The following is a 17,683-nucleotide window of genomic DNA, read 5'->3' as shown; positions in this document are numbered from 1 at the left end:
GCTGGACATAGGTGACCGGTGAGGAGGACAGGGATGAGAAAGTGAGCAGATGGTGGTCGGATAGAGGGAGAGGGGAGGTGGTGAAGTTAGATAGAGAGCAAAGACGGGTGAAGACCAGGTCTAATGTATGTCCATCTGTGTGGGTGGCTGCGGAGAACCACTGAGTAAGTCCAAAAGATGAAGTAAGGCACAGAAGATTGGAGGCTGTTGACTGAAGGGTATCAGTGGGGATGTTGAAGTCACCCATGATGGTGGGAATGTCAGCAGAGAGAAAGTGAAGAATCCAGGTGGAGAATTGGTCAATAAAGGCAGTGGCCGGGACCGGAGGTGAGTATATGACGGCCACTTGGAGGCTGGAGGGAGAGTAGATGCGGACAGAGTGGACTTCAAAAGAGGGGAGGATAAGGGAGGGTAGAGGGGGGATTGGGTTAAAGGTGCAGTTAGAAGAAAGAAGAAGACCCACTCCTCCCCCATGCCTGTTGCCGGGGCGAGGAGTGTGGATGAAGTGGAGGCCACAGTAACACACACAGCGCAGCAGGGGAGGAGGTGTCAGAGGGTGTTAGCCATGTTTCTGTGAGGCCGAGGAAGGCAAGCTCGTGAGAGAGAAAAAGGTCATGAATCACATGAAGCTTATTGCAGATTGAGCGGGCATTCCAGACTGCTCCAGAGAGATGGAGCAGGGGGGTGGGCGTCAGGGGCAAGGGTTTTATGTTAGAAAGATTGCGGTAGTTCATATTGCATAGGGAGTGGTAGGAGGGGGTAGTAATGGGAGGTATGAGCTGTGGGGTCCAGGGTTGGGAGCTATGTCGACAGCTGTGAGAAGCAGAGAAAGGGAGAGCAGGTGGGAGAAGGAGAGTGGGTGGCTTGTTTTATGTTTTAGTAGGACAGATCTGAGGTTGAGGAGCAGCTCAGCAGAGGTGGTTAGGTGGGGAGGAAAGAGGGAAGGGGAGATGATTATTTGGTTAGAGGGTGCTGGGGTTTGTGGATAGCGAAGGAGAGTGAGGATTAGTGGCGCAAACACTGTAAGGGCATATGTAAACATGATGGAGTAAGATGGGTTAATAGAAAAGCTAGATACAAGTAATAAGAAGTGCTTACTCAGCAGACATACCCAAAAGAGACAGATACAGACAGATACAGACTATTGCCATGACTGACTGCCGTTGAAATAACTGCACTTCACGATACTTTAGCTGCAGTGATACTTTTGCTGCTGGGAGACGCGTGCCTGACCCGCATGCGTGCCCCCCTAGAATGCTACTAAATTTATAGGGCTAAGTAGAGGATCAGGTGAAATCATGTACAGTATAGATACTACAAACCACTAATACTTCTAGAGAGCCTCCTTGAAAAAACAAATGCAATACTGATGATCAAATTTCGATGCATCTATTTTTTTAAACACCTTCTGCAAGCTTCTTACTGAATTTGGCTCCTCTTCCTCCAGCGCATTCTTCATCAAGGCAGACTTCATGAATCAATAACAGTGCTTTTTGTGGCAAAATATTAAACACCTTTCTATTTGTAGCTTTGTCGAATTTGTGTGTGTGTGTTGTAGCAAGTATAAGTAGCAAGTTTAGAATATGTATGGCTTCTTTTTAAACATGTTCCCATAGGCTTCTCTATAAAAATTAGAACGCATACAATGTAAAAAAAAATACAAAAAAACACAACATGCTTGTGTGAACAAAAGAAAATCCCCAGCAAGGCACTGAAAAATGCATGATGTAATTGTTGAAAAATACCCTTAAGGCTACGTTCACATTTGCGGTCGGCGCCGCAGCGTCGCCGCATGCGTCATGCGCCCCTATATTTAACATGGGGGCGCATGGACATGCGTCGCACTTGCGTTTTGCGCCGCATGCGTCCCTGCGGCGCCCGCGTCCGGGCGCAGAGGACGCAGCAAGTTACATTTTTGCTGCGTCCAAAATCAATGAAAAAAAGGATGCATGCGGCGCAAAACGCAGCGTTGTGCATGCGTTTTGCTGCGTTTTTGTTTGCGTTGTGCGTTGCGGCGCCGACGCTGCGGCGCACAACGCAAATGTGAACGTAGCCTAATTCAATACCCATGTATCCATCGCCAGCCTTTCACCATCCCTTACAGTCTGCAGCTAGTAGTGAGCCAACTACAGACACCCCCTGTCCATTTCAATACTCCAAGCCAGACCCTGACAGAGATAGCAAATTTACAGTAGCTGACTATAAAACAACTTCGTAATTCATGTATAAAGGAATCTTAATATCAAGTGTACAAATCGTGCCTTACCTTGGGAACTTTTTGCTGTCAATGTATACAATGCCATTTAACGCTGTATTTTGGAAGCATGTGAATGATCCATCAGATAGCGGCAGCAGTTTCAGGTTCAGTAGTTCATCATGTCGTCCATCGCTGATTATGTACTTCAGAAGCAACAGTTTCTTCTCAGTTGGAAACTGGAGCCAATCGCCCTTATGCAAAAGGTTTCTCACAAACTTTGGAGACACAATATTCAAATCGGTCCTGTCTTTCATAGCCATCTGAAGAATGCCAAAGACATGACTGGGAACTTTAACAAGAGGGACATTTAGAAGGAGAAGCAATTCCTGTAAACAATTATGGATATCCATGTTTTCGACCATCAAGAACACCGCTTCCTTTGCAGTTATCCACTCGGCGGTATCCATTGTTTGCAGTACTCTCTCTTTTTTGAGACAAAGAGCAATCTTTCCTACTATATGGTGCCATCTTGATTTGTGTGTGGTATTTTCAGGAATCGGCCAAATGCTGTATGACATGTCCACTGTAATCTCTGATGCCTTCACTAAAGACACACTATTTTTTACAGCCTGGAGATAAATCAATGGTAAGACTTTTTCTACTAAGATCTGGTTCCATTTAGCACCTTCATCGTGCTGTTGGTCAATTTCAGGCCACTTCAAGCTTCTCCTGTCATCAGTAAGGTCAAAACATCCGTTAATAAGGCATGGCAGTCCAGTCTGGTTTTCTTCCTTGTCAGGGAGCGGGAGAATGCAATGCAGGCGTCCCCCAAATAAATCCCTATCATGCTTAGATAATGGGAAGGCCAGATCTAGAACAGGTCTGTTGCACAGTTTGTTGCTTAACTCAGTCAGTCCTGGAAACACATTGTCTTGATCTTTGCTGGTAGTTACCAGCCATTTACATTCTTCCTCTTTGTTGTCCATGTGCTTTAGGGAAACAGCTTTACAAACGGTTTGTATTGGAAATCCCTCACACTCTGTGTCTAGTAAGTTTTCAGAACATACATTAACGGTAAGAAGAGTTTCCAATATTCCATTTTTTCCAATTTTCTTCAAAGAAATGCTTGTAACATGGCGAAGAAAAAGAAGGGCAATACCAGAATCTTTCATAAACGATGCAAATAATTCTTCAACCCTTTCTGAACTATATACGTTCTCAGATATCTCTGATGGGCACAGTCGAAGAGGAAAGCAGAAGAGAGTTCCATTAAAACAGCCTGACTCAAGGATTTCCTCCCAACGGCCTAACCCAAGTTTGTCCAAAACATTTTTGAATGGTTGAAATTGGTTCCTTAAATCTTCTGTATACTGATCATTTTTCTCAATGTTCCATAAACGACCTCCTCGGTAAAATAAATTTTCTTGTGGATCCAGAATCCCTATATTTTTTCCACTGAAGATGGCTGGATAATCTGTACAATACAAAAGAATATATACAGATCTTTAGGAAATGTATATGATAACACATAAGCACCCTGTGAACTACTGTATGGTGCCATAATGAAGCCTTCTATCCTTTCTTATAAGCAATGCTTTTTGGGGTGACGTCTGTACATGCTAGCATAGGATAAAAGACGACAATTTCATTGTTCTCAGAGAGTATGAAAAAACAAAAACTCTTTACAGTCATAGGAAAATGGAGGCCATGGATGCAGTATGGAGCCATAGCAGTCTATGGGTGCTAGATCACAGACCCTTTGGCTTTGTAATACAACCTTGTGCATGAATCCTAAAAGTAGGTAAACCAAAAAGGCATTACAGAATGAGAAGTGGTGCAGAAATTTGCCATGTCTACTTCACATCTCATCAAACTTTGCTGTTATTATTGTACATGCAGGTAACATCAGTATGGTCTAATAGGTGGGATGAAAATCAACTATTTAATGGGTTTGCCACTTTATAACAACATTTCCTATCAGGTCATGAGCTGCCATGTTGTATCTCTCAAAGTATAAGTTCACCTAACTCTTAAACATGCTAATGTATAGGGTCCCTGCTGTCTGTAACAGGGCATAGCAATGGTCTCTGGTTGACCTGATGTCAGATAGTGGTAATGAATCAAAACTGCTTTCCATTCTTTTTTCTTTGCTGGGACCACTTCTGCTGCCTGTATGTGCTGTTTGCACATGTGCTAGATGCTTCCTGCGCCTATGGAAAAGTTGCCCAATCTACCGCCAGCTGGGGCCCTTAATTTGAACACTTGGAGTACCTGAAAAAGCCGCAACACTGGCAATTTGAAAGAGTAGCTGTACACCTCTGTGGACTTGATCCTGCAGCCATTATGTGACTTGTCCCCTCCAATAAGTTTTTCACATGTATGAGAAAAGCTCATTGGTATAGAATAGAGAGAATAAACAGGATTTTTTTTTCCACTGGACACGCTGTTTTCCTATCCTTTACCCTTTTTTCTGCAAACGGCCATTTTGATAGTTATATGATCCTTCAGGGGCTGCACAAAATTATCATCTTGACAGTTATCCTGATATATTTGGTCAAACTTTTAATTAACTCCCCCATAATGTGACGGCTGGAACGGCTTCTCTTTGGTGGTGCAACTGTGATGTTAGGCAATATTGATGATGTTGCTACTCTTAACAGCTTTTCCAGGTTTACATCAGTCTGGAGTGCAGGTAACTTTGTGATAAGTATTGTAAAGAACAGTAAGTTGTACCAAACTCGGATCTATATTACACTGTAGGTCCATCACTGCTCACGTTACATTTATAGAACTTAAGCACTGGGAGGTCTTCAGTATATACATCACATAGGAGACACCGATCATGCCATATACTGTACACATAAGGACAACATATAATATAGCATGGCACTACTGTGATGGTGCTCAAGTAAGTTCCTAAATGAGTATGTATAAAAATAGAACTTGGCACTCAACTCAAGATAGATCCTTGTGGAAATTTTTACTGCAGTCTGCATAACATGTAAATCCGTTTCAGTCACACATAGACCTTCGTCAGCCTGCCAACTGCTTAAGAAAGAGGCAGAATACAAGGGTGATGCTGTACAGAAAAAAGGCCTGTAGTAAAACGTAAAACAGGACGGGAGTTGCAGACTAGTGAGAGGTCATTAGGATCTATATACCATATATACTGGAGTATAAACTGACCAGAGTATAAGCCGACCCAAGTATAAGCCGAGACCCCTAATTTTGCCACAAAAAACTGGGAAAACTTATTGACTCGAGTACAAGCCTAGGGTGGGAAATGCAGCAGCTACTGGTAAATTTCAAAAATAAAAATAGATACCAATAAAAGTAAAATTGATTGAGACATCAGTAGGGTAATTGTTTTTGAATATCCATATTGAATCAGGAGCCCCATATACTGCTCCATACAGTTCATGATGGGCCCCATAAGATGCTCCATACAAAATACGCCCCATATAATGCTGCACAAAGGTTAATGATGGCCCCATAAGATGCTCCATACAAAATACGCCCCATATAGTTCATGATGGGCCCCATAAGATGCTCCATATTAACGTCACATAAAATGCTGCTCAAAAGGTTAAATGATGGCACCATAAGATGCTCCATATAATGCTACACAAAGGTTGATGGCCCATAAGATGCTCCATAGATTATGTCCCATATAATGCTGCACAAAGGTTGATGGCCCTATAAGATGCTCCATAGATTATTCCCCATACGCTTCTACCATGAAAAAAAAAAAAAAAAAATTACATACTCACCTCTCGTCGCTCAGGCCCCCGGCACTTGCGATATTCACCTGTCCCCGTTCCACCGCCATGCGCCGCTCCGTTTTACAGCTCTCTGACTGTTCAGGCAGAGGGCACGCACTAACCATGTCATCGTGCCCTCTGACCTGAGCGTCACAGCCAGAGGACGTGGAAGACGGAGCCCGGCGGTGGAACGGGAACAGGTGAATATCGCAATGCTCACCCTCCCCCTTTATACTCACCCTCCCGGTGTGGTCCGTGCTTCTCCGTCGTCCTGGGCCAGCAGCTTGCTTTTATGTTCAGCGGTCACTAGTAATGACTATGAGCTCCACCCCTATGGGAGTGGAGTCGCGTTCATATTAATTACTTTAATGAGCGGTACCACGTGACCGCTGAACACAGGAAGAGCTGCCGGCCCCGGAGACCGTCGCATCAGAGAAGCTGCCAGGGACCACGTCGGGAGCAGGTGAGTAGGATATGACAGCCGCCACTCCCCTTCAGCCTAAAAAAAATGGGCTGAAAATCTCGGCATATACTCGAGTATATACGGTAGATGTGGTCAGTAGCTATCTTTTAATGGGAAAGAACTTATACGGTATGGCACAGTAGTGGTCAGTGGCCAGATGTCCTGTTCCAATGCGGTATCAACCAACAAGCGGTGGTGGATACCGCATTGGATCAGGACATCTGGCCACTGACCACTACTGTCCCATACCGTAGAAGTTGTTTCCCATTGAAAGGTAAATACTGACCACACACATATATAACATGATAACCATTCGTACATTGTGGCTGTGTTTATAAACTTAGGTATACAGCTCCGGCAAAATTAAGAGACCACCACATCAAAACCCTGTCATGGGCAGTCCAATCTCCAGACCTGAGCCCCATTGAAAACCTCTGGAATGTAATCAAGAGGATGATGGATAGTCACAAGCCATCAAACAAAGAAGAACTGCTTACATTTTTGTACCAGGAGTGGCATAAGGTTACCAAAAAGCAGTGTGAAAGACTGGTGGAAAGCATGCCAAGACGCATGAAAGCGGTGATTAAAAATCATGGTTATTCCATAAAATATTTCTGAACTCTTACAGAGTTAAAACGTGGAATAAAATGTATTTTTTTATTCTCACATTTAAAAAAGGATATTCGGAAGTTAGAGATGGTTAAAAGGCGACTAGATTATTACAAGGGATGGAAGGCCTCTCACATGATGAGGTTGGAAAATTTGGGCTTGTCTATTTCTCAGAGGAGATCGCATTTATATGTATAAATGCATGTGTGGTCAATAGTGTTGAGCATTCCGATACTGCAAATATCGGGTATAGGTCGATATTCGCTGTATCGGAATTCCGATACTGAGTTCCGATACTTTTAAGATATCGGATACCGGAATCGGAAGTTCCTATAGTGCAATGATGCACTATAATGGAGTGTGTGGGCGGAGACTGCGTGTCTGTGTGTGCGGGCGGGGTCTGTGCGGGACCGTGGGGGGTCTATGTGGGCCTGCCGGGGTCTGTACGAGCCTGCTGGGGGTCTGTGTGGCCTGCCAGGGGTCTGTGCGGGCCTCTCGGGGGTCTGTGCGGCCTGCCGGGGATCTGTGCGGCCTGCCGGGGGTAGTAGTCCCATCATCTGGCTAATGTGTTGAATGTAAAAAAACAAAAAAACACAAACATACATACATACATACATACAGTACATTCATACATTACATACAATACATACATATACACATACAGTACATATAACAGAGTACATACTCACCATCACTTGTCATTTTGATCCCCGGAGCCAGTGTCATCTGTAAAAAATATGAAAACAACAAACAAACAATATACTCTGATCCACAGAAATCCACGAGTGTCCCACGACGAACTCCCGTGGACAACGGCAGCATCAGCTGATGCGACCCCTCTCTAGGGGCTCCAGGAATACATTGACGGAAGGAAGGTATCCTTCCGCACTGTATTCCTCCGCCGCTGTAAAAAATAGTCCCTAGTCTCACTTATGGCATTGCTGTGTGAGAAATTTTCCCACGCAGCAATTGCCATAAAGTAAGACTTTGAACTATAGTAACCTCTCAGTGATGCACTGCAGGAGCCATTGTCTCCTGTCAGTGTGTCACTGGAGGCCCTATAGAGCAGTGACATCACCCAATGTCACTGTTCTATAGGTGAGATCATCGTGGGACACTCGTTATTAATTGGACTACGGCGGACAGGGAGTACACAGTTTATTGTTTTACGTTTTTTGCAGGCGCTGAAGTATGGTTAAATGAAGAATATTAAAATACTTTTTTCCTAATGTGTGTGTTTTATTAACTCTTTACTAGTATTTGGATTAATAATGGATAGGCATCTTATTGACGCCTCTCCATTATTAACCCGGCTTAATGTCACCTTACAATAGCAAGCAATATGTATAGAAAAAAAGGCACTACCATAGTATAGTACAGTACAGTACATAGTACAGTAAGAAAAATTCCACTTTATTGGTTCACAATTAAAACATAATTAAGAAAGAACACACAAAACTGTTGCCAGCCCGGGCACATATGGTGACCCCAAATATACAACTTGGTACTCAATGCATATATAAAGCATACATATAAATGTACATATAAGATATATCCCTCCTTTAATGGCTCATGGGGTATGCGGAATATACCATCCACAAAAAGGAAATAATATTGGCATGAGATAGGCTGTACAGTATATAAAGAGCGCCAATAATGTGGCAATCACCAAATACCTATAACAGCCCAACCATCCACAACCCAAAAGAAAAATTATTCATGGATATACCATGGGAAGATGCGAACCTGAGGATAAACAACAGGCTAGAGGACCCGGGATGGACCACAGACCATGGCCCCACGCGTATCGCCTCACAGATGAGGCTTCGTCAGGGAAAGTGAGAAAACACAATCCAAACGTGGATATATATACATAATAGTAAATGTCTAATAGCCAACCGGTGTGGACGCCGTGACCCATAATGGGCGGCACCAGGATACAACGCAGTCGCCGTAAACCATCCCAGGGCGGAAGAGATGAGAACCGCCGACTGCCGCCACCTAGAGAATGAACTGCGCAGTGAAACGCAATGAGAAGCGATGCGCAGCTGAAGAGTGAGCCGCAAGGTGTGCAACCGCGCATGCGCGATTAAATAAACCGCGCAGGCGCAGAAGAAAAGTAAAAAAAGCTGAAAAACCATTCCTCTGTGTTTTCCGTCCAGCAAAAAAATGCACAGCGACGGATCCGGCAAAAAACGGATGAAACATGTGGCCATTAGGCGCAATCCAACGCTAATACAACTCTATGAGAAAAAAAAGGATCCGTTTTTTTCAAAACTCTCCGGATTGTGCCTGACGGCAAAAACCTGATGTATGAAAGCAGCCAGATATATGGATAGATATATTTATAGATAGATATATCCATAGATATTTAATAGAAAGGCCAATGTTTCTAAGGCTACTTTCACACTTGCGTTTTTAGCAATCCGTCGTTTTGGGAAAAAAACGGATCCTGCAAATGTGCTCGCAGGATGCGTTTTTTACCCATAGACTTGTATTAGCGACGAATCGCGACGGATGGCCACACGGCGCATCCGTCGTGCAACGGATCCGTCGTGTTTTGGCGGACCGTCGGCACGAAAAAAAACGTTCAAGTGAACTTTTTTTTTTGTCCGTCGCATCCGCCATTTTCTACCGCGCATGCGCGGCCGAAACTCTGTCCCCTCCTCTCCGGACTTCAGAATGGGCAGCAGATGCGTTGAAAAACTGCATCCGCTGCCCACGTCGTGCATAAATTTCACAACGTGCGTCGGCCCGACGCATAGCGACGGACCCGTACCGACGCAAGTATGAAAGATGCCTTAATGAGCGTTTAATTTAAAAAAAAACAAAAAAAAAAAACAAAAGAACGGCGTGGGCTCCCACGCAATTTTCTGTGCCAGAGGGGGAAAGCCGACGGCCGGGGGCCAATATTTGTAGCCTGCTATGAATATCAGCCTGCAGCTGTCTGAGTAGCCTTTACTGGTTATTAAAAGAGGGGGACCCCCCCAAAAAAAAAAAAATGACGTGGGGTCCCCTTATATTTTATAGCCAGAAAGGCTACGCAGACAGCTGCGGGCTGATATTCATAGCCTAGAGAGGGGCCATGGATATTGCCCCCCCCCCCGGCTACAAATAACAGTTCGCAGCCGCCCCAGAAATGTAAGATGCGCCAATTCCGGCCCTTAGCCCCTCTCTTCCCACTCCCGTGTAGCGGTGGGATATGGGGTAATAAGGGGTTAATGGCACCTTGCTATTGTAAGGTGACATTAAGCCGTGTTATTGACGCCTCTCCATTATTAACCCGGCTTAATGTCACCTTACAATAGCAAGGTGTCATTAACCCCTTATTACCATTATTAATACAATACTAGTAAAGGGTTAATAAAACACACACACACACATTAGGAAAAAAGTATTTTAATATTCTTCATTTAACCATACTTACCATACTTCAGCGCCTACAAAAAACATAAAATAATAAACCTGTCCGCCGTAGTCCAATTAATAACGAGTGTCCCACGACGATCTCCCCTATAGAACAGTGACATCGGGTGATGTCACTGCTCTATAGGGCCTCCAGTGACACACTGACAGGAGACAATGGCTCCTGCAGTGCATCACTGAGAGGTTACTATAGTTCAAAGTCTTACTTTATGGCAATTGCTGCGTGGGAAAATTTCTCACACAGCAATGCCATAAGTGAGACTAGGGACTATTTTTTTTACAGCGGCGGCGGAATACAGTGCGGAAGGATACCTTCCTCCCGTCATTGTATTCCTGGTGCCCCTAGAGAGCGGTTGTATCAGCTGATGCTGCCATTCTCCACGGAAGATCGTCGTGGGACACGCGTGGGTTTCTGCGGATCAGGGAGTATATTGTTTGTTTGTTATTTTCATATTTTTACAGATGACACTGGCTTCGGGGAACAAAGTGACAAGTGATGGTGAGTATGTACTCTATGTTATATGTACTGTATGTCTATATGTATGTATTGTATGTAATGTATGAATGTACTGTATGTAGTATGTATGTAGTATGTATTATTATTATAGTGCCATTTATTACATGGCACTTTACATGTGAGGAGGGGTATACATAATAAAAACAAGTACAATAATCTTGAACAATACAAGTCACAGCTGGTACAGGAGGAGAGAGGACCCTGCCTACGAGGGCTCACAATCTACAAGGGATGGGTGAGGATACAGTAGGTGAGGATAGAGCTGGTCGTGCAGTGGTTTGGTCGATCGGTGGTTACTGTAGGTTGTAGGCTTGCCGGAAGAGGTAGGTCTTCAAGTTCTTTTTGAAGGTTTCGATGGTAGGTGAAAGTCTGATGTGTTGTGGTAGACAGTTCCAAAGTAGGGGTGATGCGCGAGAGAAATCTTGTATGCGATTGTGGGAAGAGGAGATAAGAGGGGAGGAGAGAAGATCTTGTGAGGATCGGAGGTTGCGTGCAGGAAAGTACCGGGAGACGAGGTCACATATGTATGGAGGAGACAGGTGGTGGATGGCCTTGTATGTCATGGTTAGGCTTTTGTAATAGAGTCTCTGGGTAATGGGGAGCCAGTGAAGGGATTGACAAGAGGGGAGAGGCCGGGTAATAGCGGGGGGACAGGTGGATTAGTCGGGCAGCTGAGTTTAGAATAGATTGGAGGGGTGCGAGAGTGTTAGAGGGGAGGCCACAGAGCAGGAGGTTACAGTAGTCGAGGCGGGAGATGATCAGGGCATGGACTAGGGTCTTCGCAGATTCTTGGTTTAGGAATGTACGGATCCGTGAAATATTTTTGAGTTAAAGGCGGCAGGAAATGGAAAGGGCTTGGATATGCGGTTTGAAGGAGACATCAGTGTCAAGGATTACCCCGAGGCAGCGAGCTTGTGGGACTGGGGAGAGTGGGCAGCTGTTTACTGTAATGGATAGGTTCGTTGGGGGGGGGGGGGGTCGATTGAGATGGGGGAAAGACAATGAATTCTGTTTTGTTCAGGTTAAGTTTTAGAAATCTAGTGGAAAAGAAGGATGAAATAGCGGACAGACATTGAGGGATTCTGGTTAGTAGGGTGGTGGTGATATCTGGTCCAGAGATGTAGATCTGTGTATCGTCAGCATAGAGATGATACTGAAAACCGTGAGATTCTATGAGCTGTCCCAGGCCAAAAGTGTAAATGGAGAAGAGCAGGGGCCCTAGAACTGAACCTTGCGGGACTCCGACAGATAGGGGGCGAGGTGAGGAGGTGGTGTGTGAATGGGAGACACTGAATGTTCGGTCAGTTAGGTATGACAAGATCCAGGATAGGGCCAAGTCTGATGCCAAGGGAAGAGAGGGTCTGTAGTAATAGGGAATGGTCCACTGTGTCAAAGGCGGAGGACAGGTCCAGGAGGAGGACGACAGAGTAGTGTCGCTTGCTCTTGGCGGTTAATAGGTCATTGGTGACCTTAGTTAGGGCAGTTTCAGTGGAGTGGTGTGACCGGAAGCCTGATTGTAAGCGGTCGAAGAGGGAGCAGGAAGATAGATGGGAGGACAGTTCAAGATGGACGTGTTGTTCCAATAGTTTTGAGGCATAGGGGAGAAGTGATATAGGGCGGTAGCTAGATACAGAGGATGCGTCAAGAGAGGGCTTTTTGAGGATAGGTGTGATTGAGGCACGTTCAAAGCTTGAGGGGAAAACACCAGTTGTTAGTGATAGGTTGAAGAGATGGGTTAGAGTTGGGATGAAGACTGTGGCGAGGTTTGGGATGAAGTGGGAAGGGATCGGGTTAAGTGCACAGGTGGTGAGATGCGATCTTGAGAGCAGAGTGGAGAGTTGGTCTTCTGTAATGGTGGAGAAGTTGGTTTTGGAGGTGGAGGTCTGGGTAGTTGGGAGGAAGGGCTCTGGGCTCAGAGGAAGGGCTCTGGGGGTTGTCGACTAAAACTGTCTCTGATGTCCTCAATCTTCTGCTTGAAAAATGAGGCAAAGTCTTCAGCTGAGATGAGTGGGGAGGGAGGAGGTGCTGGGGGACGGAGTAGAGAGTTGAAGGTGTTGAATAACTGTTTAGGGTTGTGAGACAGGGAGGATATGAGAGATGAGAAGTAGGTTTGTTTTGCTGTGGCGAGTGTGGTCTTGAAAGTAGTGAGGGACTGTTTGAATGCGATGAAGTGCTCGTTGGAGTGGGATCTTTTCCATCTCCGCTCAGCAGCCCTGGACTCAGTTCTTTGGTCAGGCTGGTGTGCCAGGGCTGTCTGTTGATTTTGCGAGCTTTGGTATGTGTGAGAGGGGCAAGAGATTCCAAAGCTGCAGCTATTGTGGTGTTATATAGAGTGGCAGCGTCATCCGCATTGTGTAGGGAACTTATGTCTGTGAGAGGGAGGAGGGATTCAGAGAGTGAATGTAGATCAAGGTGTTTAAGATTTCTGCAAGGGTGTGCAAGTTTGTGGGGTGGGGATTGTAGACAAGGAGTGGAGAGGGAAGAGAATGTGAGTAGATTGTGGTCAGAAAGAGGGAGAGGCAAGTTAGAGAGGTTAGACAGGAAGCAGAGGTGGGTGAAGATGAGATCCAGTGTGTGACCATCTTTGTGAGTGGCTGCAGAAGACCATTGAGTGAGGCCGAAGGAGGAAGTGAGAGATAGAAGTTTAGTGGCAGCTGAGAGGGAAGTGTCAATGGAGATGTTGAAGTCACCCAAGATGATAGTGGGGATGTCAGCGGAAAGGAAATGAAGTAGCCAGGTGGTGAAGTGGTCAAAGAAGGTGGTGGCTGGCCCTGGGGGGCGGTAAATGACAGCCAGTTGGAGGGGGAGTAGATGCGCACAGAGTGCACCTCAAAGGAAGGGAGGGTAACAGAGGGTGGCAGTGGGATTGGGGTGAAAGAGCAGTTATCTGACAGGAGAAAACCAACTCCTCCACCATGCTTGCTGCTGGGGCGAGGTGTGTGAGAAAGGTGGAAGCCACCATACGAGAGTGCAGCAGGAGAGGCTGTGTCAGAAGAGGTGAGCCAGGTTTCGGTGATGGCGAGGAAGGAAAGTTTGTTAGTAATAAAAAGATCATGTATGTGGTATGTATGTGGTATGTATGTGGTATGTATGTGGTATGTATGTGGTATGTATGTGGTATGTATGTGGTATGTATGTGGTATGTATGTGGTATGTATGTGGTATGTATGTGGTATGTATGTGGTATGTTGCAGTATGTGGTATGTTGCAGTATGTGGTATGTTGCAGTATGTATGCAGTATGTTGTATGTAGTATGTATGCAGTATGTATGTATGCAGTATGTATGTATGTATGTATGTATGTATGGAATATGTATGTATGTATGGAATATGTATGTATGTATGGAATATGTATGTATGTATGGAATATGTATGTATGTATGTATGTATGTATGTATGTAGGTAGGTAGGTAGCATGTTGTATGTATGTAGTATGTATGTTTTTTCTTTTTTTTTTTTTTTACATTCAACACATTAGCCGGATGATGGGACTACTACTGTCCCATCATTGGCTAATGTGTCAATCACTGCCACTGTAGCAGGCATAGTCCCATCGGACGATGCCTGCACACCCGTACAGACACCCGGCAGGTCGCACAGACCCCTGAGAGGCCCGCACAGACCCCCAAAAGGCCCGCACAGACCCCCAGCAGGCCCGTACAGACCCCCCCAGCAGGCCCGTACAGACCCCCGGCAGGCCCGCACAGACCCCCGAGAGGCCTGTACAGACCCCCGAGAGGTCCGCACAGACCCCCGGCAGGCCCGCACAGACCCCCGGCAGGCCCGCACAGACCCCCCACAGACACGCAGTCTCCGCCCACACTCTTCCCCCCTCCGGAACAGGATTATAAGGAAAGAAAGGGCTTATTTTCATTCCGATATTTGTGTCCCATTGACTTGCATTGGTTTCCGGTATCGGCGATATCCGATATTTTTTGGATATCGGCCGATCCAATCTGATCCCAATATTTCCGAATATCGGAAGGTATCGCTCAATACTAGTGGTCAACACAAAGGACACATGACATTTCTTTCCAGCATCTAAACAGGAAAGGGTTCTTTACAGTTAGAGCAGTCAGACTGGAATGCCAACCTCTAGAGGTAGTGTACTATAACAGCATTTATAAATCAGAGAAACACGAACGGAGGTATCATTTATGCACTGCGGAGATAGAATATCCTTAGGATAAAAAACATTTATTGGAACAGATTAAAAGTGTACACGTTTTGATGTCACGCAGGACCTCTTCATCAGGACAAACCTGGACAGTGCATACATGATACCTGTTTGTGTTTCTCTGATTCCTGTGGTCGTCCTCTCAACCAGTATCTGTACAGCAGCTGTTACATACCGTTTGTGTGTTGCTATTTAGCAACTTAGTCACCTTGCTATCTCCCCTTTTTCCTGACACCCCATTGTCATTGGATAAAACCCTATTGCGCTTTTTCTTTCCCAGTTTTTTTTTGTATTTCAGCATTTATAAATGGCATAGTGGGTTATAAACAATCTAGCAATAAATAATGTAGAACTGGTGAAGAAAGGTTGAACTTTATTGATCTACTGTACATGTTTTTCAACTTCTATAACTTTATAGCAGTTCATGACAAGTAAGGAATTTTTTTATAATGTGGCCAACCCCTTTAATAGATGGATCTTGGATTCATGTGATTGGTTGCAAACTTCAGCAGGACCTTTGAGTCCATGACTGGCCTCTGGCCAACCGGTAGGCTGGTCTGTTCCTGCATATGGATCTTTGATTTGTATAGGGTTTTTTTGGGATGGCTTTGATCACATCTCAGCACAGCCAGAACATGAAGAACAAATCTCTACATCTCTACACATCTGAATCAAGGTTTCAGAAGGATTTGTGACATGAATAGTTTGGGGTTAATTGATTATTATGCACAATAGTAACAGCAGTAGCTCCAATAGCTGTAGTGGTTGCAGTAGATAAAAAGACAATTCTGAACCAGATATACACAGAGATAAACCTAGCAAGATGGCTGACAAACATTAACTGGTGAAGAAGGAAGGAATTATTTACATCTGAGCTGGGCTACAGGGAGAGACACAGGACAAACCTCTAAAAGGGGCAAACTGATTCAAAGCAGCGTAACAACAATACAATCGGATTCCCAGTCATGTGACATGACAGTTGATGGTACACGTGTCTCGATAGGTATATGGACAACAGGATTAGCGCCACTCATCTATAGATGCAGAAGTATGCGGTGTCCGATAGCCCCATTAACATTTGTTGTTTTTTAATTTTGTCCAGCAGAAAACAAAAGCTTCATCAATACACATGGAATAGATGTCAGACTAACCTGTCATGTGATATACAGAGTTAAAGCCCAGTCCAAATCTCCCCACAGTGTCCGGGTCTTTGCGTTTAATGCTGTTCCCTGGTTTCTGGATCCCTTCCCAGTCACGGTCACTAAACATCTCATTATTGTACACCAGAAGAGAAGGACCTGCAACAAAAACAAATCTCAGAATTCAATTCTTTCACTTAGAATTCTGTCTCTTTCAGCTTTATCTAGATATAGATAATCAAACATTTAAGTGGGGATGTGTTACCAGCATAGTCAGCATTAATGGAGGGCATCCCAGGTGAGCTTACTGGTAAAGAGATTGCATCATACAAAAACTGCTGCATCATAGCAGGTCAATGCTGCTTGTTAGAGGGAACCGGCACTAAACATTAAGCATGACTGTATGTTTGATTGTTTAACCATTTATAAGACGCAGTCTCCCACTACGTCACAGGAACCAATGGGTTGCAATGGCTGGCAGAAGGCTCTGGTGCACGTATGACGATGGTCTCCACCTCATAGCAGATGAGTAATATTCCTGTATACTGCAATATTATGGTTTTGCAGTATATAAACAAATTATCAATCATAAAAAAAAACATATGAAAAAAACAAAAAAAATTATATATATATATATATATATATATATATATATATATATATATATATGAGCGTCAAAGCTATGTTGTGAGGTGAAATTTTAACCCCGCGCTTTCCAATTCACCAAACAATTTTGCCCCTATCTACATAATGGGGAAAAAATGAAAGGAAAAGTGTTGGAGGCAAATTAACAGCTGCCAGATGTAAACAAGGGGGACTTAAAGAATGAGAGCGATGGCGCCAAAGAGTATATACTGTACAGTTGCTAAGGTGGGGCCCCGCCATGGGATAATTACCACACCACCACGGGGATATGAACACACACACAAAATGCGCCACACACTACCACGTGCTCGAACACATATACCACCCTCAGCGCACATTTCATCACACATACACCAACCTCGCCACATAAAAGTTGAAACACAAAAGTCGCCGCTCAAAACTCGCCACGCGCAAAACTCTCCACATGCAAAACTCGCCACACGTGCAAAACTCACGTCATGGAAAACTCGCCACACGCAAAACTTGCACACGCGGAAAAATTGCCACATGCACAAAAGTTGCAACACATGCAAAAGTTGCCTCACACAAAACTTGCACATACTCAAAAGCCACCACACATAAAACTCGCCACGCGCAAAACTCGCCATGCGCAAAACTTGCTGCACACAACTTGCTACACTAACCTGTCACATGCAACTCGACACACAAAAAGTTGCTACACGCATGTCGCCACACAAAACTCATCTCACAAAAGTCGCTACATGCATGTCGCCACACGCAACTCAACA

The 17,683-nt window shown here is 44.7% G+C and overlaps 1 protein-coding gene across 3 annotated transcripts in view; it reads right to left on the bottom strand.

Moving 5' to 3' along the window:
* LOC143764737 (sacsin-like) overlaps positions 1–17,683 on the bottom strand; it is a 140,010-nt gene that overhangs the window by 35,511 nt on the left and 86,816 nt on the right. For all 3 annotated transcript variants that reach the window (XM_077250642.1, XM_077250641.1, XM_077250643.1), the window contains 2 exons: positions 16,302–16,448; positions 2,267–3,671 (listed from right to left, as the gene is read on the bottom strand). In XM_077250642.1, the coding sequence (XP_077106757.1) occupies positions 2,267–3,671; positions 16,302–16,448 (1,552 nt within the window). The remainder of the gene's footprint in view (positions 1–2,266; positions 3,672–16,301; positions 16,449–17,683) is intronic.

This window comes from Ranitomeya variabilis, chromosome 4 (assembly GCF_051348905.1).
Source record: "Ranitomeya variabilis isolate aRanVar5 chromosome 4, aRanVar5.hap1, whole genome shotgun sequence".
Classification (NCBI taxonomy): Eukaryota; Metazoa; Chordata; class Amphibia; order Anura; family Dendrobatidae; genus Ranitomeya; species Ranitomeya variabilis.
The sequence above is the reverse complement of the archived record's forward strand: the minus strand, read 5'-3'. Positions and strand labels throughout refer to the sequence as shown.